Source organism: Halichoerus grypus, chromosome 5, assembly GCF_964656455.1.
Source record: "Halichoerus grypus chromosome 5, mHalGry1.hap1.1, whole genome shotgun sequence".
Lineage (NCBI taxonomy): Eukaryota > Metazoa > Chordata > Mammalia > Carnivora > Phocidae > Halichoerus > Halichoerus grypus.
In genome coordinates, this window is record NC_135716.1 from 162,945,498 (window position 1) to 162,970,765 (window position 25,268).

General features: G+C 57.5%; 2 protein-coding genes and 1 long non-coding RNA gene across 5 annotated transcripts; 2 read left to right on the forward strand and 1 right to left on the reverse strand.

The window, feature by feature from the left end:
• Nucleotides 1-1,913: 1,913 nt before the first annotated feature.
• TMEM54 (transmembrane protein 54) lies at nucleotides 1,914-8,260 on the forward strand. 2 transcript variants are annotated; one of them, XM_036065231.2, is made up of 6 exons: nucleotides 1,923-2,126; nucleotides 4,535-4,728; nucleotides 6,926-6,985; nucleotides 7,119-7,307; nucleotides 7,444-7,578; nucleotides 7,979-8,260. In XM_036065231.2, exons 1-6 carry the CDS (start codon nucleotides 2,111-2,113, stop codon nucleotides 8,051-8,053), a joined length of 669 nt encoding a protein of 222 aa, XP_035921124.1. In that variant the 5' UTR covers nucleotides 1,923-2,110; the 3' UTR covers nucleotides 8,054-8,260. The 2 variants fall into 2 exon arrangements, with proteins under 2 accessions (XP_077929579.1, XP_035921124.1); XM_078073453.1 differs by lacking the exon at nucleotides 7,119-7,307 and having other exon boundaries at nucleotides 1,914-2,126.
• HPCA (hippocalcin) lies at nucleotides 8,209-16,893 on the reverse strand. 2 transcript variants are annotated; one of them, XM_036065234.2, is made up of 4 exons: nucleotides 16,774-16,893; nucleotides 13,635-14,033; nucleotides 9,292-9,397; nucleotides 8,209-9,178 (listed from the first exon to the last, which is right to left on the reverse strand). In XM_036065234.2, the coding sequence occupies exons 2-4, from the start codon at nucleotides 14,010-14,012 to the stop codon at nucleotides 9,081-9,083; spliced, it is 582 nt and encodes a 193-aa protein (XP_035921127.1). In that variant the 5' UTR covers nucleotides 14,013-14,033; nucleotides 16,774-16,893; the 3' UTR covers nucleotides 8,209-9,080. The 2 variants fall into 2 exon arrangements, with proteins under 2 accessions (XP_035921127.1, XP_035921128.1); XM_036065235.2 differs by lacking the exon at nucleotides 16,774-16,893 and adding an exon at nucleotides 16,340-16,422.
• Nucleotides 16,414-24,115, forward strand: LOC118518443 (uncharacterized). The gene is made up of 3 exons (XR_004908630.2): nucleotides 16,414-16,675; nucleotides 19,689-19,822; nucleotides 22,168-24,115. It is a non-coding gene; the product is annotated as an uncharacterized LOC118518443 (long non-coding RNA).
• Nucleotides 24,116-25,268: the final 1,153 nt, after the last annotated feature.

The window sequence follows — 25,268 nt, forward strand, 5'->3', positions numbered from 1 at the left end:
GGTCTGGGTCCCCAGCCTAATTCCCAGAAGGCCCAGATGGACTCAGTGTCGAGGGAACTGCCTGACACAGTGGACAGGCCACACGCGCTCACACACGGGAGATTTGGCATCAGCTTTGCAGGGACCACATGGGCTCTCCAGGGCAGCCCGTGGGAGGTGGCCTGTGTCAGCAGAAAGTTTTTAGTGGAGCGGGGCAGGGTGGTAGTGGTGAGGGGGCCTTTTCTTTCTCTCTTTGTAACAAAAGCAAGATATGAATCAATGTGCATTGTATGACTCCTACAATATAGCCCCATGTAAAACAAAAAGCAAAATCCTTCCCTCCCTCTCCTTGGGGCCACGCCTCTCTCAGCTGTCACTTTGGTTTATTGCTTGCTATTCGGAACAGCTCGTCCATAACCATCATTAAATGCATACCCATTTTTGCACTTTTTGGTGTGTCCGATAAAGACCTAGAAATTGAATTGCTGGGTCACAAATACAAGTGTTTGACCACTACAATGCGGGTAAGTACTGCCCAACTGCCCTGCTGAAAGTTTGTCTCTAAGGACATAAAAATTCAAATGCCAGCCTGGGAGGGGATCAGCCCAAGGGCTTCCTGACCTGCCCGCATCTTGCCTTCCACCCTGAGAGTCTTACTCCCCACTCTGCCCCTGCTGGGCACGGTCCCCCCTCAGACAGCAGATAACGGTGAAGCATGTCTGCGGAGGGGTTGGCAGACCAGCCTGCCGGCCTCTGGCCATCTGCCAACACCCCAGGGGGCTCCCCAGCCCCAGTGTCAGATGGCTCCGCTCCCTCCTTTGGCTCTGTGTGCTGACCGGGACGTCTGACACACAGGGTATATGGTTGGCACCAGTACGGGTGTGCAGGAAGGGCACATTCAGTGGACATCGGTGCTCCATGCAGCAAGCCCCCCCTGCCCTTAAGACCACTGCCCAGTGGGGTGGGGGTGCAGACCATGAACTCATGCTACCCAGATACCACGGAAGTGCCTCCCAGAGTCCTCCTCCGGGGGCCAAGAAAGCCCAGGGAGGCAGCCACAGCACGGCCACACTGGGGAAGACGGGCGCCGAGACCTGAATGGGAATCTGGGTGCCCCCTTACTCCAGCATTTCCGGCTGGGTGCTCTTGGGTGAGTCCCCTTCTAGATGCTGAGGAGGAAACGGGAGGGCAGGGGTTCATCCTGACACATTAAAGCGGCTCAGTAACCAGTAGCCAGGATAAGTAAAGCTCCCAGTATGGGTTCCTGCGAGGTTTACACTTGGTCTTTGAAGGTAGAGAACTTCCCAAGTGTTTTCCTATCTCATTTTTTCTATCTCCTTTTGTCTCTCACCGTGGCCTTAAAGGACAGCAATTGTTATCCCTGATTTTTCAATGAAAGAACAGAGACCCCCCCTCGACCCCCCCCCCGCCCCCAAGACAGAGAAATAAAGCGCCTTGCTCAGCGTGGCGGACCGAAGCCTCCCAGGACAGGTAAAACTAAGGTCCAGAGAGGGAAAGTGATTTGCCTGAGGTCACACAGTAAGTCAGGGACAGACTCTGGTTCCCCAAGCAGTGCTCTTGTACCACCACGGCTGCCCCTCCCCATCTTCTAGAAAGCAGTAGATTCTCAACCTTCACCCTGGGGGCTGCCCGGTGCAGGCGCCCCCCGGGTCACGGTAGCCACAGCCCACGCGCACACGGCCCCCATCCGGAGGACGGTGGCTCCTCGGAGCCTCAGTGTTCATCTGTGCAATGGAACCCCCGCAGAGGGGTGGGCTAGGGGGGCGGGGGGAGACGCCGAGGCAGGCGGCCCGGCGGGTGGGGCCAGCGCCGTGACTCAGCCGGGCGGGCCAGAAGGGCTGCCCAGCCGGTCCGACCGGCCCGGGATGCAAACGAGCCGCCAGGGCCCTCCCGGGGCTGGGCCGCCCGGGGGGTGACGGGAAGGGAGGCCGGGCCGGCGCCGGCGAGCCCGCGGCTCGGGGCTGGTCGGAGGCGTGGCGCGGGCAGCGCGGGCAGGCGCGGGCGGCGGGCCGGCGCGGAGGCTGCGGCCCGGGATGCGAGCGGGACCCCGCCGGCCGCGGCACCCGGAGCCCCGCTGAAGCGGCGGCGGAGAGCCCGCGCGGGAGCCGAGATGTGTCTGCGCCTGGGTGAGCCGCGGCGGGACGGCCCGCGAGGCCCCCCGCCGCCCCAGATCCTCCCGCGGGGGCGGAGCGCTGTGGCCGGAGCCCGGAACCCCGGGGTCCGCGCCGCTTTCTCGGCGGGTCACTTGCCGCTCTCGGCCTCAGTTTTCCCAGCAGGGAGGTGGAGGGAGGAGGGCTGCCAGTATCTTCTCGAGGTGGGGTAGCGCCTCCGCCCCTCGCCCCCACTTTCCTTTCTTGCGGAGGAAGGACCCCCAGGAGGGAGGAGGAGAGCTGCTGGAGAGAGCAGCAAGGGAGAGCACAGGGAGAGAGATCCGGGGCCCAGAGAGTTCTGAGGCTCCCTGCTCTTTCACCTCCTCAGCCTTGCCAAAGGCTCCCACTTCCAACCCTCCGCTCCTCCCACCAGGAGGGGATGGAAGGGCCTTTAGCAAACAGGATCCAGACAGAGTGGGACCGATGTGTCCTCTCCCCTGACTCCCTGGGCACAGTGATACTGCTCTTGGGCAGCAGACGGACCTGGGGACTCCCCACTCTCTAGCCAAGAGACCTGACGAACCTCAGTTTTCTCATCTGTAAAATGGGGATGGTAGCACCACCTCCTAGGACTACTGTGAGAAAGAAGTGAGCTCCTAAGAGTGAAGTGCTTACCACTGTGCCAACCACATTGCTAAGTGCTCTAAGAATGGTCACTTAGAGATGCCAGGACTGCCCTGAGACTCAGTCCGGGGCTCCGGGCACAGCCCCACACTGGCACGGGATCTCCGGTTTGACCGAGTCTTGGTCCTAGGATGTTGTTGTTCATGAGCCCAACCCTGAGCCAGGTGGTGTCTGGGCTGCCGGGTAGGTGGGTGGATGGTGTGAGGTGGGTCAGGTCCCTGGGACGAAGCTTCCTGTTTGGCTGGCAGTTAATCTTCACAATGTCATTCCAGTCCCACAGTGCCCGTCAAGCCCATCATCGGCCCTCTGCTCCTAGACCTGGTCTAGCTCCAGAGGGCCCTGCAGGCTCCAGGGGTCTCAGACAGCTAGACCAGGCCATCCCCGTTTTACATATGGCAAGGTCACACAGGAGGGCTGTGACCATAGCCCTATCCTCCCTGCTCCCTAGGGACTGCCTCTTGGCACAGGGCCCCCAAATTATGATCCCTTCTTCCCCCCTTCCTTCCTTCCTTCTTTCCTTCCTTTCTCTCTCTCTTTTTTTTTTTTTTTTTTTTCATCTCTTTTAGCTACAGGGCTCCCATAATATGAAATATGACCCAACCCTCTTTGACACAGATGGGGAGACTGAGGTCTGAGAAGGGACTCACAGGTCCCATGGGGAAGAGCTAAACAAAGAAGAGGGGTTGCTTAATTCAGGGGTTGCCAGTCTCCCAGTCTCCCAGAGCTGGCTGGAATAAGGAAGCTGACAGGGCCAGGGGGCTAGCATGGTGTATGTCCTCGGGGGCAGAGCCAGAACCCATAGGGGACATTCCAGAGGGCAGATATGGAACAGCCTGAGCTGCTCAAGGAAGAGGGTTCCCTATTCCTGGGGTGCGCACATAGGGACTGGGTAGCCACTTGGCCACTCAGAAGGAATTTGCATATGTGTCTCTGGTATTCTTTTGACTCCAGCCTCCCCCACTTGGCCTGTCCCTGTCCAGTGCCCCTGCACCTAGAGCTTGCTTTTCCCAGCACCTGCACGGTATGCCCCACCCACCTTCCCTCCTTCCCCCACTTCCTTCCCACCTTCCCTCCTTCTCCCACTATCTCCTCATGGGACCCTCCTTCTCCACTGGGAGGCAGGGGTTATTCTTCCCATTTTAAAGATGAGGAAATGGATACTCAGAGGCTTGAGTTTCTTGCCCCAAGTCAGTTCAGCAATTGTGAGTTGATTATCTACTGTGTGCCTGGCTCTATACCCCAAAGTGAATCCTGAGCAGGACCTGGTCCCTGGTCCATGAACTAGGGGCTCCTTCGGGCCTGGACAGTGACTGTCCAACTCACCGTGGTGCTTTAGGGCCTGGCACGGAGCAGGTACTCGGGGAACATCTGTGTAACGAACTCCTGAATGAATAAATCAGTGAATGGGGAGCTTAGCGGAAAGACCATGGATCCAGAGCTAGAGACCCAGGTTCAAGTTGTGGCCCTGCCCCTTGGGGCCTTGAGCACTCACGTGGACTGTGACCCTTCATTAAGTACCACCCGTGTGCTTTTCTAGCCTTAGAGTTCCAGAGACTCTCATGAAGCCATTGTGAACCCCTTTTCCAAATGAGGAAACTGAGGCTCAAGACAAGCTACCAACCCCGAGTCATCCAGAAACAGACTTAGAGCCTAGTGTCCATTACTCCTGCTGGGGCCTCAGTCTTCTCCTCTGCCAGAGGCTGCGCCGCCCCCCCCCCCGCCCCCATGGCCCTGACATGGCTGTCCCATGTGGTCCACAGGTGGCCTGAGTGTGGAGGACTTCCGGAGGGTGCTGATGAAGACAGGGCTGGTGCTGGTGGTGCTGGGCCACGTGAGCTTCATCGCAGCCGCTCTCCTCCATGGCACCGTGCTGCGCTACGTGGCTGGCCCGCATGACGCTGTGGCCCTGCAGTACTGCGTGGTCAACATCCTGTCTGTCACGTCTGCCATTGTGGTATGGCCAGGCCGGGAGGGGGACCGGTGAGGGGAGTGGCGGGGGCTTGAAAGGCCTTTGATGAGTCCCCGCCCCGAGCCTGGGGTGGGCAAGGAGAGCCCCTCACGCCCTCTGCTCTGCCCCTTACCCACTGGACAAGGCTCTCAGCCTCTCTCTGTGCCTCAGCTGCCTTGTCTATAACATGGGGAAGGTAACAGTGTCCACCTCAGTGGGTCCCTGTGAGTATTAAGATCATCCCCATAGGGGCATCTGGGTGGCTCAGTCGTTAAGCGTCTGCCTTCGGCTCAGGTCGTGATCCCAGGGTCCTGGGATCGAGCCCCACATCAGGCTCCCTGCTTGGCGGGAAGCCTGCTTCTCCCTCTCCCACTCCCCCTGCTTCTGTTCCCTCTCTCTCTGTGTCTCTCTCTGTCAAATAAATAAATAAAATCTTTGAAAAAAAAAAAAAAAGATCATCCCCATAAAGTGCTTGTCCCAGTATCTGATGCCTGGGCAGTGCTCACTCCTGCGAGCTCGGATTATGATGACAAGAGGGAACTAGTCAAGGCAGTGCTGGACAGAAGGAAGGAGCATCAGCTCAGGTGGGGAGGGTCCAGGAGGGTTCACAGAGGTGGAGGCCCCTGAGCTGGGTATTGATGGCTGAGTAGGAGTTCAAAGATAGGCTGTAATTACCATAACCCAGATAGGAGGCATGCTGGAGCCGGCAAGTAGGAGAGGAAGCTGGGATGACATTCCAAATACAGAGAATGGCAGAGGCAAAGGTGTGGAGGTGGGAATGGTTAAGATCTATTCTGGAGACACTGAAAAAACCAACTTGGCAGGAACTCAGCATTAGGCCTGGTCTATGGTAGGTGCTCAATTAATGGCGGCCATGGTTCGGCCTGGATGCCAGCACCTGTCTGAGGAATGCAGGAATGAAGGGGCCTGGTATTCTCAAGGTCAGAAAGGTCTTTCCCACCTGTTAGCGGTGTTGGCGGCAGCCTTGGGGCAACATCCGTGCATCAAAGTCTGGAGTTCCATCTCTGCCACCTCCTGGCTGAGGGACTTGTTTCTGTCTCTACAAAGGGAAGCTCGAACAGCCTGCTGGCCCCAAGGCTTGGGCGAGTGAAGATCGCGGGGCCCCAGCAAGCAGGAGAGCCTCAGTCAATGGGACGGGGCTGGGCCGCAGAGATGTGTGTGGCGTCCCCTAGCGTTGTTGTTACTGTGGTTCGTCCCTCTCACCAGCCTTGTCAGGAAGTCAGGGAAAGCAGAGAGGTGAGCTCAGCTGAGCTCGTGAGCTCGGGGTTAGGAGATCACCAGGGATGGGCCGCGGGCCACACCCCTTCAGCTTTGCCCTCATTCCCTCAGCTAATCCTCCCTGCTTCTGGCAACACGGGGCCACGACTATCCCCACTTTCCAGACGGGGAGCCCACACTGAGGATTCACCGCTGCCCTGCTGATACAAAGAAACCAAGCTGGATTTGAAACTATTTGTTTCAGGAGCCAAAGCTCGCGTCCTTTCTGTGAGCTCATCCTGCCGCATGGGGCTTGGCCCCAACAGGTTAAGGCACTTACTTGTGTCCGCTTGGTGAATTAAAGACATTGCCGTCCCATCAGACAGCCTGCCTCCCACAGGCCCAGCGCATAGAATTCTACTCCATAACGTTTTCTCTCTCTCTCTCTCTTTTTTTTCTTCTTTAAGTAGGCTCCACGCCTGACATGGAGCCCAACTCGGGGCTTGAACTCAGGACCTTGAGATCAAGACCTGAGCTGAGACCAAGAGTCGAATGCTTAACCGACTGAGCCACCCAGGCGCCCCTACTCCACAAAGTTTTCTGACTTTTTAAAATAACAATTTTGTTTTTAGTTCCTTGCCAGTTGAGTTACTTAGTGTCTTCCAAAATCTTGTCCACTCCAGGGAGACGTGTCATATATATCCTGTGACATGCCCCTGCAGCCCTGGGCTACACGGGTGCCTGTTTGAGATACACAACTAGAGGCAGTGGGGAGGCACGGAAGGTTGTAGGCAGGGAGTTACCGGGTACTAGAAACGTCTCTTCAGGGCTGGACCGTGAGGAGGCAGTGCCTCTGTGCAGATGGAGGTGGTGAGGCCAAAGCAGAGCCGGGGTGAGGGGCTGGGGGCTGGGAGGGCCGGAGTTGGCGCCAGTGGACTCTGTCCAAGAGTGGCCCTGACCCCCTGCCTACTCTCCTTCCCCGCAGGTCATCATCTCAGGCATTGCAGCCATCGTGCTGTCCCGCTACCTGCCCAGTGTCCCCCTGGTATGTGGCTCCTCCTGGGAGGGGCTGTAGGGGCAGCGGCCACCCCCAAGGGCCTGGCCTGCCTGGAGGGAGCAAGGCTGACCCCATGGGGGCCAAGCCTGACATCCATTGACCAGTGGCCTCCCCCATCCAGCGCTGGACAGTGTTTAGCTCGAGCATGGCCTGTGCCCTTCTGTCTCTGACCTGTGCTCTGGGCCTCTTGGCCTCGATCGCCGTGACCTTTGCCACCCAGGGCCGGGCACTGCTGGCCGCCTGCACTTTTGGAAGCCCCGAAGTGCTGGTACTGGTGCCCGACTGTCCCTTCGACCCCACACGCATTTACGTGAGTGCTTAGGCCCGGGATGGCAGAGGTGTGGGGCAGGGGGAAGGGTTGGGGGGTGACACCCAGGTGCTCATCAGAGGTGGGAGGGGTTCTTGGAGACCCCCTCCTGTCCATCCTGCCCCTTGTGCCCCTACAGAGCTCCAGCCTGTGCCTCTGGGGCATCTCGCTAGTGTTCTGCGTGACCGAGAGTGTGTTTGCTGTGCGCTGCGCCCAGCTCACCCACCAGCTGCTGGAACTGAGGCCCTGGTGGGGGAAAAGCAGCCACCACGTGGTAAGGCCTGCCACCCCCTCCATCAGTCCTGACTCCCCATATTTCCGGGAGCCCTGGCTGGGGAGCCCAGGCTGGTCTGCCCCCACCCCTCTGTATGGGGCCCTTGCCTTGAGAAATGGGGCAAAAGTTTTTTCCCCAGGACAAAAGGGAGCAGCTTGGAGGCTTAGAGAGGTCAGATCTCCCAGCTAAGACACACAGCTGAAACCTGGCTCCCCCAAGGGCCAGGATGAGTCTTGTGTGGGGGGGGTAATCTGGGCTCAAACTGGGGGCACTCCAAGGGTATGACCTGGCTCTTGTATGGGAGGGAGTAGTGATGCCCCTTTGCTCCTGACATCCTCCCAGCCCCTAGATGTCCTGGAGGAGCAGACCCAGACCCTGGCACCCTCTCGTGTCTCCGCAGATGCAGGAGAGCCCAGAGCCTGTGGAGGACCATGACCTGCTGAGCTGCACCAGCTCTGAGCCGCTGACCCTCTGAGAGCTGATGCCCCATCCAGGCCCCATGACCACTAGGGCCCCACAACGCAGTCTGCACTGTGACCAGGCCAGCGTTCCTGGAGCAGACCCCAGCGCACTGGTCACTTGGGGACCCCAGTAGGGCTTTCCACCCCCTCCCTCAGCTACCCAGCCCACTGCACTGAAATGAGACTTTATTCTGAAGTTATTAAAAAGAACAGAGATGCTCCACGTGGATGCATGCAGCAGGGGAGGGGACTTGGCGGGGGGGGGGGGGGGGGGGTCCTGTGCTGTTTTCCCACACAGGATGCTGTGGGTGGGGCTCTGGGTGTGTCTGCCCATCCGTGGGCCTGGTGTGTGTGTCTGAGAGAGGAAAAGTACACAGAGGGATCAGTGGGTCTGTGTTCATCCAAGTGCTGAAAGGCAGGTGGGGGGGTTCATGGGACCCACAGCTGGGAGGCTGGAACCCGGAGCTTTTCCTTTTGCATCCTGGCCTCCGGGCCAACAAGAGCGGTGGAACAGGAAGGGTTGAGGCCCTCCTGCAGGAAAGGATGGCTCAAGGAAGCTTTTTCCTCAAACCCCCACACCCCTGGAATCCTTCTCTCCTTTCCAAATGAAGACAGCCTCCTCACCTGGGCATGATTCCCCCTCCACCCTGACTGAGAGCTACAAGGGCGGGGGTGGGGGTTGGGGAGCTTGCCCGGTGGTTGGGGGGAGGAGCCCGAGGCTGCGTGTGGGTCTGGGGGCGGGTGGGGGCGGGGGAGAATGGTTAAAGTTCCCTCTGGGTGAGGGAGGGCAGATCCAGCCAGAGCCTGCGTCTCAATCCTTGCCTAAGGGAAATACCGCCTCTCGGATCGACGGTGCTGACCGCTTGCTTGCTTGGGCCTCGGGGGTACTGCGGGTTGCCTTCTCCATAGACCCCAGAGTGCAGGCCCTGGGGGGAGGTGCCCAGTCTGACCCCCAGGCTGGATAGACACAAGGGAGAGGAAGCTGAGTGCCGGGAGAGGGCCAGTGAAGGCAGGGAGGAGGGGGAACCTGGGTCCTCTCGCTCAGAACTGGGAGGCGCTGCTGGGGTCGCACTGCAGCAGGCGCACGATGGACGGGTCGCTTTTGGCCCCGCGGATGAACTCCTCCAGGGACAGCTTGCCTGCGGGGCGAGGGGAGCAGTGATGGAGAAGGCGGCCGCGCCCCGAGGGGAGGCAGAGCAGCGGGAGAGGAAGGGGGAGTGGCGCCCGCCCCGCCCCGCCCCTGCCCCCTCACCGTCGTTGTTTGTGTCCATTTGGCGGAAGATTTTCTCGGTCCTCTTTTCTGGGGTCGACTCGTCCTCCGGCATCTTCATCACGGACGAAACCATCTTGTAAATGGCCTGAGGGGCGGGAGGGGGAGGCACGGAGTGAGAGGAGCCTGCCCGAGCCCCCCGTCCCCATCATCCAAAACCGCCCCCAGGCTCGCAGAAGATCGCAGCTCCTCCAGGGTGAGGTGGAGGGGGGATTCAGGAAGGAGGGTCTGGGAAGGCTTCCCAAAAGAGGGGGCTATTGGAGCGGGCCCCGACCAAGTTCCCTTGGAGCGCAGGGTGGGAAAGGCATTGCTGGCAGAACAATCTGCATGTACAAAGGACCGGCAGCGGGAAGCTCTGAGTGGGCACCGAGAATTTGGGGGTGTCTGAGTGCAGGGGGCCAGGAGAGATGTTGGAGGATATCAGGGCCCAGATAGCGAAGGGGCTAGAACACTGGGCGCCGCGGGCTCCAGGCTAAGTCCCGGCTTAGCGCTGCTTTTCTGAAACTTCGGGGCTCTGGGCGGCCCGCGCTCGGGGGCCTGCAGGGGGCGCTGGGCGGAGGAGGTGACATTGGGCTGCGCTGCCTCTGTGGCCGGCAGGGGGCGCAGGGCCGCACTAAGGGCTGGAGGGCCCGGAGCAGCTGGGCCCAGAGTGGGCGGAGACGTTATGCAAATAAACTCAAATGAGCATCTGCCAGGGGCGGGGACAGCATGCGCTCAGTTGTGCCCAGAACTGCAGCTGCCACGTGCAGGATCTCTGGAGGCAACGCGAAGGAGGGTATTTGTGCTAAATGTACACAGAACACGTAGGGCTTGGTCTATGGGCTAGGCTGGGTCCCAGCGCCCCAGAACTCAAGGACTAGACCGATCGCCCCAATCTTCCAGCTTTTTGCTACTGACACCTCTGCCAAGAAGCCTCCCTTCTCCCATCCCCAAAATTTCCCTTGCCTTAGATCCGGCTCCAGCCTCCGTACTGGTCTCTTCAGGCCTCTTTCCCTCAGGTCTGTCCCCCACCCTGCTTCTGAAAGCTTTCCAAACACATCTCCACCGCCACGTCCTCAGCCCAATGGGCCGCCCCCTCGTTCCTGTCACACACACAGGCTTCCCTCCAGGCCTACCGTGCACCCAGCTCCTTCTGGATGCTGCCCCACGCTCCTTCTGCTGCCTCCCACTCTTCCTTGGGACGCAACTTATATGGCACTTTCTTCCAGGGGCCTTCTCTGATCCCTGCTGGGTCAAGGCCCATATCTGGCCCAGAGTCTCCTGGGCTTTTCCTTTGGGGACACCTCTCTGGAAGTAATTTTGCCCTCGTAGGATTGCTTCTAGTCCCCAGCCTAGAGATGAAGATCATGGACATCTAGCTAGTGCCCATATCCTCAGAACTTAGCACAGTGCCTGGCATCTGGCAGGGACTCCACCGTTTAAAAGCCTTTGGCACCTCTCACTGCTCTATCAAGTCCAAACCATTCGGCCCTAGGAACTCAAGGTACTCAGTGCTCCGGTCCTTGCTGACCTCTCCATCATCAGGCCTCCCCTGGTAGGTGACCCTGCCATCACCAAACACCTCCACGCCTTCCAGGTTTCCCAGAATGGATAGCTTCCACCTCGGACAGTAATAGCAGCTACCACTTATCAGGCACCTGCTACGTGCCAGGTACTTGACACGCATTATTTCTCAACCTCACAACAGCCCTGAAAAGCAGGTATCAAGATCCCCATTTTCCAGGTAAGAAATGCAGGCTTGGGAAGGCAGTTGACGCCAGAGACTGAATTAGAATCTGCTCCTTTGTAGCTGCTGGATAGACGCTCGTGGGTGCTAATGACCAGCAGGGACTTTGAAGGAAGATGTACCTGGAGTGGCATCCTGGTTCCACTAATCACTTTATCGGACAAGTCCTTAACCTCTGTGAGCCTCGGTTTACTCACGTCTCCCTCATGGGGCCTGCCTAGAGGATTGAATGAGACAGTGTGTACAGTTGGAATAGTGGCTGGCTAGAGTAGGTGGTCAGGAAATAGCAGCTTATATTATGGTCATTACTCATCCACCACATCCTCAGGTCTTCCCTGCCTTTCAGTCCCCTAGACTCCCAGATGCCAACAAGTGTGGGCTGCACACTTGTTCTCTCCCACCAGAGTGGGAGCCCCAAGAGGCCAAGATGCAGTGTTTTCCCTTGCAATGTGCCCACCACCGGACCACGGGGTTGGGTCCTGAGAAGGATGGGCAAGTGACTTAGAGAGTCACTGCTCCGCTCATGACAGCCCGCTCCTGGGCCTCCTTATTAATTGTCTGGAATTGCTGTGCACTCAGTTTTTCACCGGAGCTGGCGTGTAACTAATCAGTCACTGGCGTTGGCAGAGCTCTGACTGCACTGGCCATCTCAGGGCCCGCGGCTGCCATAAAGGGAATCGGGGCCTAGGTAGCAGAGGCCGGGCAGGAAGGGGTCCTGAGGATGCCCAACCAATGAGGCTGGCTTGACTGACGTCTTGGGCTTGGTGCCTCCAATAGGGCCGAGATTTACCAGTATATCCCAGTGCCTCCAATAGGGCCGAGATTTACCAGTATATCCCAGTGCAACCACACTAAGTGGTAAAGCGTCAACATCCCTGATATTGGTTGGTATCCAGCTGCTGCCCAATCCCTGAGTGATCTTCCATCACCCCACCTGCCCCAACCCTTCCACCAGGACCCCCAGAACTTCCCACTAGCCATCAACTAGAGAGTTAATGCCTGGCCCATGGGAGTCACAGACAGACATTAAGACTTTACCCCTAACAATAGGAACAGGGAGGGCACCACATCCTACTCCAGCTCAAGAGAGCGGACTCCGATGCTTAGCAAGAAAGAAGCCAAAGCAAGAATCCAGGAGGGACTGGATGAGATGGAAGGGGAAGCAGCCGAGCTGAGGGACCAGAGGGACAGGATTCAGAGAGGCAAAAGGAAAGGGAGAAAGCTTGTGCAAAGCTGTGTGGTGGGATTACTCGGGGCATATCCCAAGGATGTTGAAAAGGCCATTCTGGCTAGAGTAGAGAATGTGCAGAGAAGACAACAGTAACTGACAACTTCTAACATTTACCAAGTAACAATTATATGCTGGACCGTCTGCTGGAGCCCCCATCCCACTCTATACCTACAATAGCCTGGTGAAGTGGGGGGCTAACACCCCCACTATCTGGGTGAAGAAACACAGGCTCAGGCAAAATGTGAACTAGGAACTGGATAGGTAAAATAGAACCAGAGCCCTGATGGACTTCAACGACAGGCTGAAGAGATGGGCACTCTGGAAGATTTCTGAGGTAGAGCTAACCTGTGTTACACTTAAACTTGTACTAAGAAAGGGCATTCACATCAGATCCTTAAATCTCCCTGTGAGGTCAGTATCATCCCCATTTTACAAATGAGAAATCTAAGAGTTGAAGCCAACTCCAGAACTGGAAGCCAGACCCCTTTCTAGGGGCAGCTCTGAGTAGGGGCCAGCTTGAACTTAACTCCACTTACATGCTCTGTGACCTTGAGCAAGTTACTTCACCTCTCTGAGCCTCATGGAGTTATGGTAAGGATGCACTGGCTTGTGGTTATAAACATGTCAGTTAGTGCTAGGCTCTTAATGGGCCCTCAGTCAGTTGAAAGGTGGCTGGGTGTCCCGATGGAAAGTGGGCGGTGGAGCCAGGTGGTCCACTCATGGGCTCTGTGGCCTTGGGCGAATGTCTTTACCTCTCTGACCATCCGTTTTCTCCTGAGTAAATGAGGATCAATGAAACATCACTGGCCTGTACTCCGAAGAAATGTCAAGTTTTGAAAGACAAAGGCTGAGGAGCTGTTACAGATTAAAGGCAGCTAAAGAGACATGACAACGAAATGCAATGTGGGATCCTGGACCTGGGTAAAAGGGGCTATAAAGGACATTTCGAGACAGTTGGCAAAATTGGAATATGGTCTGTAAGTTAGATAATAGCATTGTTTCTACACTAAATGTCCTGACTCTAATAATCATATTATGGGTTATGTAAGAGTATGTCCCTGTTCTTAGGAAATATATCCTGATGTAGTCGGGGTTAGAGGGTCATGTTCAGAACGACAAAGCAGTACATGCACGCAATGATAAAGCAAATATGGCAAAAGTTAATTGGTGAATCTGGGTAAAGGGTATATGGGAGTTTTCTGAACTTTTCTTAAAACTGGAAATTATTTCCTAACGGTTGTTCAAATGGGTCACAAGAGTAGCACCTGCCCCTACCTACCCACAAGGGCAGTTGAGAGGACAAAAAGGGATGGCCGGTGCCAGCGGCCAGGCCCTGCGCCTGGCATTCTGAGGGGCCCAGGGGCCCACCTGCACGATCTCGAGCATCTCCTCGCGGCTGATGTAGCCGTTGCCGTCCAGGTCGTACATGCTGAAGGCCCACATGAGCTTCTGCTCCAGGCGGCCGCGCGAGGTCACGCTCAGCGCGATGATGAACTCCCGGAAGTCAATGGTGCCGTCGCTGTTGGTGTCGAACGTGCGGAAGACGTGCTCGGCGAATTTGGAGGCGTCGCCATACGGGAAGAAGTTGGCGTAGATCTTCTTGAACTCGTCCACGTTGAGGATGCCCGTGGGACAGTCCTTGAGGAAGCCCTTGTACCACTCCTGCAGCTCCAGCTCCGAGAACTCCGTGTTCTCCCGCAGGTCCTGCAGCATCTCCGGCCGCAGCTTGCTGTTCTGCTTGCCCATGGCCGCCAAGCCAACTCCCACCTGGGTCCCCCAGGGCATCAAGGGGTAGAAAGGAATGGTCAGGCCCTCTTGGCACCTTGACACCACTCCAGAAAGGCCCCCAGACCCAGCACCCCGGCCTCTCATCTGACCCCGGGGGAAAGAGAGGAGCTGGCCCAAAGTCCGCATCCTGCCTCTGTGACCTGCTCCACACCGTCTCCCCAGACCTTACACGTTCCCAGGGAACAGACCAGGAGACAGAGGAAGGGAATGGGGCTCCCATTTACTGACGGCCTGCTCAGCACCAGACACCAGGCCGTCACAGGCGTATACCATTTCACCCTCACCAAGTGAAGTCTGGGGATTAGCCCCACTTTACAGATGAGAAGGTAGGCTCAAGGAAGCGAGGTGACCTGGTTCAGGTCATGCAGCCATGGAGTGACAGGACTGACTCCCAGAGTTGCCCAGGGAGGTGCAAAAGGCCTTCTGGTCCTCCCCCCTCCCTCTTGCTCCTTCATTGCCTCACAAATGCCTGCTTGCTACAAAATACACCTGCAGCCCAGACATTGACCACACACGTGTGCCTGACAAAGGCCAGCACAAGGCACCAGAGCCAGACCACCTGGGTTTGAATCTCGGCTCTGCCTCTTACCAGCCAGGTGACCTTAGACGAGCTCCTTATACTCTCTCTGCCCCATCTGTAAAGTGAGGGTAATAGTACCTACCTCGTTACTGTGGGGATTAAATGAGATAATACATGTGAAGCACTTAGAATGATGCCTGCACCTCTATGTGCCACTTAAGTGTTAAATAAAAATGATTTACATGGACCCAGATGCCACAAGACTCATGCACGACAATATACAAATGAATACACACATGTATTATGCTCCACAGCTCACCAAATCCACACACTGGCTTCCATGTCACTCACATACCAGCCCACAGCCACCCATGGGTCACCATGTCTCCACACATGACAGCATTCCCTCCGCTCCACAACTCACATGTTCTGACACAAGGCACCACTCACGAACAGCTCCCATACCCTGTGCATCAAGACACCAGCCCACGACCCCACATGTCTCACACATGCCATCACAAGCCAACTCTCATGCCGACACCTCTCACATGGCCAGCTGCACGTGGGACCCTCAGGCACCTTTGCCATCTTTCTTTTCCCAGGGGTGCTTCCAGGTCCCAGGAGAGGGAGCTGCAGCCCTTCTCAGACCTACTAGGGGTCTCTCTTCCAGAGAGAGCCCTGGCCAGCCAACCCTCCCCCAATACTTACCTTTTCATGTAGGAGGTTAGGGTGTGGAGGGCTGAGGAGAAGGCAATGGAGAGGAGACAGCCAGGCAGTTCCAGGCAGGGATGGAGGGGTGCATTCAGGTGAATCCCTCCCCCCATCTTGGTGCTGGGAGTGAGACAGGGTGAGGGGGTTCCTCGTGTGTGCATCTGCACGAAGCTCTGAGCACATGTGGATGAGCATGTGTGCGAGTGCTTGTGCTCATGTATGCACGTATGCCCCTGGTTTCTGCATTGCCTTTGACTCCCGTGTGTTTCAGTCTATATGTGTGCATGTGACTAGGTATGCACCCATCACAGTATGAGGGGGATGTGCCTGCGTGGCCATTTGGGGGGCTTGTGTGTGTCCTCAGCAGTGTGTCACATACATGTTTTTGTAAGTTGGTGACCCTCCTTTCTAAAGCAGCCTCTTCTGCCCCAGACTGAGGACCCAATGAACAAGTGTGTGGGAGGGGACTGAGGAAATGCGTGGGGCTGAGGCGGAGGAGTGTGTCCCTTAGTCCCCTCCTCAAGGTCCAAGGAACTGGGTCATCGGGGCGGGGGCAGAAAGATGCACTGAGCAGGAGAGATCTTCCAGTGCCCCCTCCTCCCTGCCACCCTCAGAGCGGCCCCTCCCAATCGGGAGACTTGGAAACGAGGGTGGTAGGAGATTCTGTTGTCTCCGCAAAGACCCCTCGTCCCCCAAATGGGAAGGACCCACAGCTCGACCTGAGCAACTCACCCCGGGGACCCTCTCCAAACCTCTCCCCAGCTCTCGCCCTGAGCCCACGCTTCAGAGCGCCGGGCGCGGGGCCCCTCCTGGAGGGGGCGCTCCGAGGCGGCCGGAACGCGACTCCCCCCGGCCGGCCCACTCGGCGGTCAGGACCCTGGAGAGCGCCGCGCTCTTCCCCCTCCGGGGAGCCCCCTTCTCCCCTGCGCCCTCGGAAGCAGGCTTCCCGGGAGGCGCGGGAGCGGCGGGGTTGGAGAGGCTCGACGGGGCCCCCTCCCTCCGGGCTGTCCCCTCCCCGCATCCCCCAGCCCCGGCCGGAGCGGCCCCCACTCACCCAGCGACGCGGAGACACCGACTGCGCAGGGAAGGCGGCGCTGCTGCGGCGCGCGGCGGCAGAGGCGGCCGGAGGGGCGGGCGGGGGGCGGGGGGAGGGACTGCCAGGGAGACGCCCCGCGGCGTTCGCCCGGAGCCCCTCCCCTGAGGGGTCCCCGTTCCTCCCCTTTCCCTCCAGCCCCCGGGCGGGGGGCGGGGGGAGCGGTGCGCTTGACTCCGCCCCCGCCCCTACCCGCTAGAGGGAAGGGGACGCCCTCACTTCCCTGGCCCCCTCACGAGGGAGCGCCCGCCGGGGGAGGAGGACAGAGGTCTCCATCTCCTCAGCATCTCGACTCAGGTAGCCCAAATGGGGTCGGGGGGGTCAGTGCCCAGAGACCTCTTTCCGAACCGGGGACAACCCTCGCCGCGCCGCCCGCCTTCCTCCCCCGTTCCTACCTGGGCGCGGAGCTGCACGTCCCTCCGCAGGCGGAATCCGGAGCCTGGGCGGTTCGATAGGCACCCTCCCTACCCCCGCGCCTCAACTCGCGAACTGACTGAGCTGGGGGCTCTTCCGCGAGGGGGCAGCGCCCACTCTTCCAGTCCGGGAGGTCTTCTGGGGGCCAGACACGCCCCCTACCCCCCCTCGGCCTTAGAGAGCCCCGCCCCCATCTCCTGCCCACCGCCCCGGATCTCATCCCAGGACTCCTCTCAGAATGAATCCCACCTCCCAACATTGATCTAAATTGCTCCTCTCATACCCCCCTCCATCCTCTGCCTCTGGTCATATGTGAAGACTGGGGAGCAAGCATCTCCATCCTGGGGGGAGTTCTGAAGTGCGTAGGCACCTCACCCACAGACAGGACAGCCCTTCTCCGGAGTCACTGACCCCCGTCGCAGCTCCTCCTGCCAGGATGGGGGCTGCATCCTCCTTCCCCCAGCTTCTGCAACAACCCCCACATCCTGAGCTTGAATTTTGTCCTTTGTCTTTAGGAGGTGGTTCTTACTGTCTCCTCTTCATAAATGAGCAACCTGAGGTTCAGAGGGGTTAAATGATTTTTCCCGCGTCTCACAGCTGGCGAGTGGAAGGCTTGGACTTGAATCCATATGTCCTCATCCATTCATTGCACAAATATTCATCAAGCACTATTTCTGTGCCCAGCATTGTTCTAGGCAGTGGGGTTACAGAAGTGGACAGTAAACAATGGACAAAATATACCAGTCAATCCTATGATATATTAGATAAGTGTTTGGGGAAAAGTTGAGACAGGTGTTCGGAGGTTGGGATGGTGGCTGTGCTTAGGACCTTTCCAAGGACTTTAGATTTTATTCCAGGTGAGATGGGGCTTTGAGCAGAGTGAGGGTCTGCCTTTCAGGTCAAGCCTACTCAGGCATTTTGTAAAGAACAGACTTTGAAGAGTGGGGGCCAGGGTAGAAGCAGGGGGCTGCTTCAGGGAGAGAGAGATGGGTCTGGTTACTTTGAAGGTGAGCGCACAGCATTTGCCTTCTGACTGGACAGCTCCTCCCAGCTCGGTGGCATCTGCTGGGAGGCCCCTGGCTCTCCGGGTCCCAGACCGAGCAGTTTAGGTGATCAAAGTCTAGCTTTAGTCCTTCCTGCTTGAGGACGGGGGAGGTCTCAGCTGGAGGAGCTGGGGAGCCAGGCGGAGGGGTGGGGGGGCAGTTGGGCCCTCTAGAACATCAGTTCCTCTGTGTGCCTTGGCTCTGGTGTTGGGACCCCCAGTGGAGGCGTGAGAGACGCCAGACATGCGTGGGTGATTCCCAGCTGCCTCCGGTGGGAGGACCTGGGGGGCAGGGAGAGACTTGCCACTCAGCCCCCACCCCAGGCCCTTGCAGTGATAAGCTCCCTCCATCCTCCCCACTAGGCCTGGAGAGCCTTCCCTGTTTGGGGCTGGATGCATTCACTGCCGGGGCTTCCCCTCCCACTCTCCCTCCTTCCTCTCTCTCGGCCTGAAGCCAGAGAATCTTCCCAGCCTGGTCTGGATCCTCCTCTCCATCCTCGGGAGGTCTCAGTTTACCCTCACAGGGTGCTGCTCAGCCACTATCTCTGCTTTCTCCCACTTCCCCACCCCAGCTTCACCTCTTCCAGGCTGACTTCTTGGCTTAGCCCCTCAGGAGCCTTCCATCCCCACTGTTTTTCTTCCCTGTGAGGGTAACTCTGTTGCCCTGCCCTCAGGACCTCCAGTCTGAATCCTGTCTCCCCAGGAGGTGGGCCTTCTGAAGGCAGGACCATGTCTTCTCTCCCTGGAGGCCTCACCTCCCTTGGACTTTCCCTGCACCTGGAATGAGTAGGGTAGATCTGGGGGCAGAGTTTGGACTCGGGTAGGTTCTGCACTACTTCCCATCAGGGCCTAGGAAGCACTGAGAGACCCCCCTGAGCCAAAGCGGAGGGCTTAGGACTCTCCCACACTGCACACCAAAGGTCCTTGGCCCAAGACCTAGTGCCCTGAGATATAGCCCAGGAAAGGGGGCCAGAGGAGCAGCTGTCAGGAGGCCTGCCTGGGTCCCTCACTTCTGGGTGACCTGGAGCAAGTCTCTTCCCCTTTTGGAGCAGGGAGGTTAGACAAGTGATCTGGGTGCCTTGATATCCCCAGTCGAAACCCCTGACCAGAGTACTGACAAGACGGGCCTCATTTACTGCCTCACAGACCCCTCACAGGCCTGAAATTCTGGGCATGAGCAGAGTAGAGATGAGGCCCCAGTGGCTCTGGAACCCTGTAGATTTGAAAGGCTCTATGAAGGCCTGTTATGGGGGTAAAGGTGGGGGGGTGTCCTTGCCGATGATGCTCACTCCCTCCCACCCCAAACTGAGGCATCTAGGAGGGAGGGAGAGACACAGCTTAGGATAGATGTTGAGTGGGGTCATTGAGAGAACTGAGCAATGGGCAGGACCCAGGGGGGTTGGAAGAAAGTGCAAGTCCCAGGGGAGGGGTGTCCCCAGGATCTGAGGACTGGGGCTGGGGTATAGAAACCAGAGGTGGCTACCCTCCTCTAGCACTAGAGAGGGATGCCAGAGAGAGAAGCAAGTGGGGGATGAATGGAGAGGGGACTGCCTGTCTCTCTCTTTTTTTTTTTTTAAGATTTTATTTATTTGTCAGAGAGACAGAGAGAGAGCACAAGCAGGGGGAGCGGCAGGCAGAGGGAGAAGCAGGCTCCCCGCTGATCACCGGGGCTGATCCCAGGACCCTGGGATCATGACCTGAGCTGAAGGCAGACGCTTAACCAACAGAGCCACCCAGGGGTCCCGGGACTGCCTATCTCTTGAGCACCTACTGTATGCAGAGTACTTTGCATATATCACCTCCTTTGATTTGAACTAATCCTGAGGAGTCAATAATGTTACTGCTGGTTCACAGATGTGGAGACTGAGGCTCAGAGACGTCAGGTTACCTGCTGGAGGTAATACAACAAGAAAGTAACAATGTCAGAATTTGAACCCAGTTCCATGTGACTCAGGAGCCCAGGCTCTCCTCTGGAAACTCTCAGTGAGGTAGGTGGAGACAGCCCCTCCCCAGCCCCCTCAGAGGCACAGCCCCCACCCTCCCCTCTTAGGTCCCAAATGGTTTGGAAAATCCTGATGGGAGCAGATGGTGGGGACAGATGGAAGGAAAAGCATCTCAGGGCTGAATTACACAAACAAACATTGATAAAGTGATTAAACCTCAAGCCACCCCTTTCCAAAGGGCCCTGCCCACCCCAGCCTGGAGCACCGTGGACCCAGAGGTGGGGGCCTGGGAGTCTCCACATGCCCCAGTCTCAGCCCAACTGATCCCAGCTTCTGCCCACCCGCCCCTCTCACCGCCGGGGACCACCCCCGGACCAGAGCCCAGGGCGGCAGAGCTGCCAAGAGCACAGCCCGGGAGGGGGAGGGGGCGGGTCTGGCTGTTCCCAAGGGAGCTGGGCCATGAAGAACAGAATGAGGGTGGTGGGGGTATTGGGAAAGTCCTGGGAGCTGGGACTGCAGACTTGAAATCAGGGTGGGGTGGGGTCCCTTCAGAGAGCTGCTGGGCCAACCTGACCCACCCCCCACCCCCACAGTGGAGGGGGGCAAAGCCCTTCACCTCTGGAAGGTTCAGTTCGTTCCTTCATCTATACAATGGAAACGATAATATTAACGTCTCCCTGGAGGGGCTTTGTGAGGATTAATGAGAGGAAGCCTGTACTGTCTGGGACACTAGGCCGCACACAGCTAATGTCAGCTCCAGGTGGCGAACTGGTGCTGGGCGATCAGGAAGGCGGGGGCTGGTTAGAAATGGCCCCTCAGGCACCTGGGTGGCTCAGTCGTTAAGCATCTGCCTTCAGCTCAGGTCATGATCCCAGGGTCCTGGGATCGAGCCCCGCATCAGGCTCCCTGCTCGGCGGGAAGCCTGCTTCTCCCTCTCCCACTCCCCCTGCTTGTGTTCCCTCTCTCACTGTCTCTCTCTCTGTCAAATAAATAAATAAAATCTTAAAAAAAAAAAAAAAAAGAAAGAAAGAAATGGCCCTTCGGCAGAGCAGAGGTTTGGGCTTGAAGATCCTGCCTGCAGAGCCCCTGAGGTTCCCGGGCTCTGTGGCAGCAGGATGGCTGTAGTGCCCCCAAGAAAAGCACCAGCTCCCTCCTGGGTAAGAGCAGCTCATCTCTCTGCCAAGCTCAGAATCCAGGACCCAAAGGTACCCCTTTGCTGGTCCCTCACTGTGAACCTACAGACATCAGAGGGAAACAGACCTGGGTTCAGATCTTGACCTGGCTCCTTCCCAGCTTTGGGAAAGTTGACAAAAACAACCCCACTCACTCTGACTTCTTTCCAGCCACTTCCCGGACTTGCTGTCAGAAGCCCAGAGGCACCTTAGACTCAAGCCAACCAGCATCCAACTCATGGCCCTCCACCCAGCCTGCCCTGTGCCTGGGTCCCCTCCAGGAACCTCTCCCTCCTCTCCATCCCACCCCTCCTTCCTTCCCAAGTGAGAGTTCAACCAAAGGATGCCTCTCAGGCCTACCCTGTCCTCTCCCCACAAACCATCCTGTCCCACTCCCTCCTCTGGTGGCCCTGTATTGTCACCTGGTCCTCTTACAGCTCCCCAGCTTTTGGTTTCTCCACATCTAATCCCCTTCCTCCCTGCTTAATAACCTTCCATGGCTCCCCACTGCCTACCAGAGTAAGTGGGCATTGGAGACTCTCCATGACATGCTCAACCCTTGCCTCCCACTTCAGCTCCTACTCTCCACCTTCCTCTGATAACCCCCCTGAGGTCCAGCACCTCCTCTACAGATGGCCAGGATCTGCCCTACGCTGAAGAAGGGATCTGGAGCCAAGGCTGGGGGAGACTTGGCTGACCCCCAGATCCCTGCATGTGGGTTTTAACCTAGGTGGGGGTGTGGTGAAGTGATGCAGGCAGCTGGGGTCACATCCCAGCCACCCCTTGTCTGCACAATATTCCCTCTTCCCTCTGCTGGTGAAAGCAACTCTTAGCTGGAAGGGCCTCAGGCTCGATGGCTTGCCTTAGTTCCCCCATCCAGGCCCATCCTTTTGCCGTCTCCTCAAATCAGAAGTGACCCCTTCTGTGACACCTTTTCTGGCAAATAAGCATTTGGATCTTTCTTACACATTTTCATTGCATTACACATTCTATTTGCTCCTGCAGCTCCTTCTGGTGTATCTCTGACTATTTGAAAATAGTTCCTGGGGTCACCGCAAAGGGCACGGTCACTCTTGGAAGTGGGATAAAGGGCAGGAGGCTGAGTGCCCACTTGTAACTGTATACACAATTCTGTGTGCATGTCTACAACCTGTGTGCATGCCCTCAACCTCATTTGAGGCTTGAGTCAAAATGTAAAGAGTCAAACATTTTTTTTAGGTTTTTTTATTTAAGTCGTCTCTACGCCCAATGTGGGGCTCGAACTCATGACCCCAAGATCAAGAGTCGCAAGCTCTTCTGACTCAGCCAGCCAGGAGTCCCCAAAAACATTTTTTAAAAGTCCTTCCTAAACTGGGATCTGTCTCCCAGAAGCCTTGTAGCAGCCCAGCTCTACCCTGGGGGGTTGCCCAGGGCTCATGGCCTCATGAGGACTCTCCCCCTGCCCCTCCCAACCCAGAAGAGTGATGGACTCCCCAGTCACCTCTGCAGTGTGGCTCCATGGCCTCAGGGACTGCACACATGCTGCAGGGCTGGGCCCCCAGCAGTGGGGGCAGCAGATCTGATTCCAGCGTGGCCAGCTGTGTTCTCCTGGAGCTTCCGTTCTGCTGGGAACTTCCTCCTTCCTAGAGCTGCTGTGAGGAGCCCACAAGACACCGGAGGGTGGTGCACGTGAAAGAGGCTGCCCTGTGACACTGCGCGGCTCAGGGGCACACACTCATACAGCCTGGAGGCACCCGCTCTTGTCCCCATCTTATAGACGAAGAAGCGGAGGCACAAAGAGATGGAGTTCCCTGCTTGAGACTGTGCATGGGACCCAGCTCTGTTTCTGGAGCTCTTTCCAGTGGGCCAGGATGCCTTGGAGAAGTGTGGGCTTCCCAGAGGGTTCCAAGGGACCCAGAGTCCCACAACCTAACCCCCAGGGGCTGAGGTTGCCATATCCCAGGAGCCTCGTGCTCCCGATCTGTCGCCCTTGCTGGGAAGACTGGGTCAGCTCTCCTTTCTGGCACCTTGGGCTCTCCCTGGAGCTGGGGATTTCCTCTTGGTTTCCATAGTAACAGTGACCAGAGGGGTCTCCCGAATCAGTGCAGGGATGCTGCGCGGGGACCTGCAAGTATGCACGCGCCCTGGGAATCACTGGGACGGACGGCCTTAGCTACAAGCACACAGATGCACGCATACTCACACACACGCTTGCACGTGCACACATGCCCAATGCACATGTGTGCACACCCGCGCCCCCTTGTGAGCACACACGCGCAAGGTGCCCGATAACAGAAACGGATCCGGACATCACCCACTCCCAGAGCCACCCTGGCCCCCTCAGACACAAGGAGGGGCTAGGGAATGAGGGACTTCTACTTGATAATACTCACTGCTACCTTTATAGATACTTACTGTGTGCCCAGTGCTGCATTTTCCTTTTCACGTATAACCCCTGCACCCCCCACAATGCCACTCTGAGGCGCCCAGTGAGGAAACAGGCTCAGAGAGGTGGGGGGATTTGCCACAGCAGGTGTGGGCCAAGCCAAGGTTTGAGTCCAGGATTGTCTGGCTCCTACCCGCCCCCCGAGACCTGTTGGTGCCTGACCTATGAGCCCTTGCCTGGGACCCACAAACACAGATGAGGAGGCCTGGCAATAGGTGGGACAGGAGCTGAGGCCTCCCAACTAGAATGCCAGGGTCCCTGGACTTATAGCTCTGGGTCATCAGATTCCTTCTCCAGCCCCAGTCATTTTGGAAACTGGGGAGTGAAGAGAGGTCCAAGGGACAGCAGGGACTTCCCTTCCCTGTACATCTCCCAGTCAGCAGACAGGGAACTCTGAACAGCAACAAGACCCACCAGGAATCTTTTGCTGGTGAAGCTCCCTGGGTTCACTTGTGAGCTCCCCGCCCTTCCAGCAAAGGCAGGGATCCAGCAGCCGATGTCCTGGCTCCCCGACCTCATGGGCCTCTCAGGCAGACCCCTTGGAAGTGTGGGAGCTTGAGGTCAGAGGCCTGACCAGCCAGGTCAACCTGAGCAAGGCGTTGGGCTTGGGGGGCATCGTCCAGGAGGGAGCTTTCAGCAAGAGAATGTTCTGACAGTGCAAATGGGCTGCTAAGGAGATCGTGAGCTCCCTGTCACTGCAGAATCCCAGATCAGTAGGTGCTGGTGCTCCCTGCTTAGGAAACTCAAAATAAACAGTGACTGAGTCTTACATCATTGTCATCATCATTGTCTTTGTCATAGCCACCCCTGATTGGGTACCCTTTGCGTCAGACACTTGAAGATATGACTACTGCTACTGCTAATAAAAATAGCAGCCCCTATATATCCAGCCCTTATGTGGTTGCTCTTCACTGTCTCCTCACAGAGACCTGAGAGACAGGCACTATTGTTAGGCCCATTTACAGATGAGGAAACCGAGGTTCTGAAAGGTCAGTGACTCGTGCACGGTGCAGGCACAGCAAGACCTACGTTCTGCTTGGCTGCTGAGTCTCTGGTCTGCCCACCTGGCAGCTGGCCTCCAGGGCAAAGCAGGGCAGCCTCCCCCAGTCAGGGCTCCCGGTTCCTGGAGCCTTTCCTACTCTGGGCAACATTGGCTTCACTATGGCCAACGAGGCGCCCTCTGCTGGCCATTCCTGGCTCTGCAGGACCATGTTCCTTTAGGCCAAGGAAGGCCCGCTAGTACCTGGGATGAGAGAGGTGGGCAGGCCCTCCAGCCTGGCACCCTCACTTCAGATGGTGGTACCTGAGGTCACCCAGCCGGTCAAGGTTGAGCTGAGGTCGGAGTCTAAGGGCCATCTGATTCCCAGGCTCTTGTCCTTCCGCCCCTCCCTGGTAGGAAAGAGGTTTTACTCCAGGAGCCTTCACTTCCTACTGCAGCCCCCTCCACATCTGGGCCCCTAAAACAGGGCCTCTGGCCCCACTGCTCTTCAGGGATCTTGGGGAACCATAGTTTGTAGCTGAGAATCTGTCTCCAAGGGTAAAATGGGCCCCCGGGTTTGAGGCAATTTGAGGCATGGAGCTGCCCTTGACTGGCTGTGTGAGGTTGGGCAAGATTCTTAACCTCTCTGGGTGCTGTCAGATGGAAGTTGGTTCCTCTGTAGATGCTGAAGAACTGAAGAGATTTGAGGAAGTCTCTTTTGCCCAATCAGAAAGCCTCAACTCGCCCCTTACAGCACACCAGCTAACATCACCCCGCCCAGCCATTCTGTACCCCAGCACTCCATCTTTTTCATAGCCCCTAAGAGTCTCCAAAGGGCTATCACTTAGTCATTAGCTCACTGTTTCACCTCTCCCACTGGAATGTGAGATCCATGAGGACGGGAATCTTATCAGC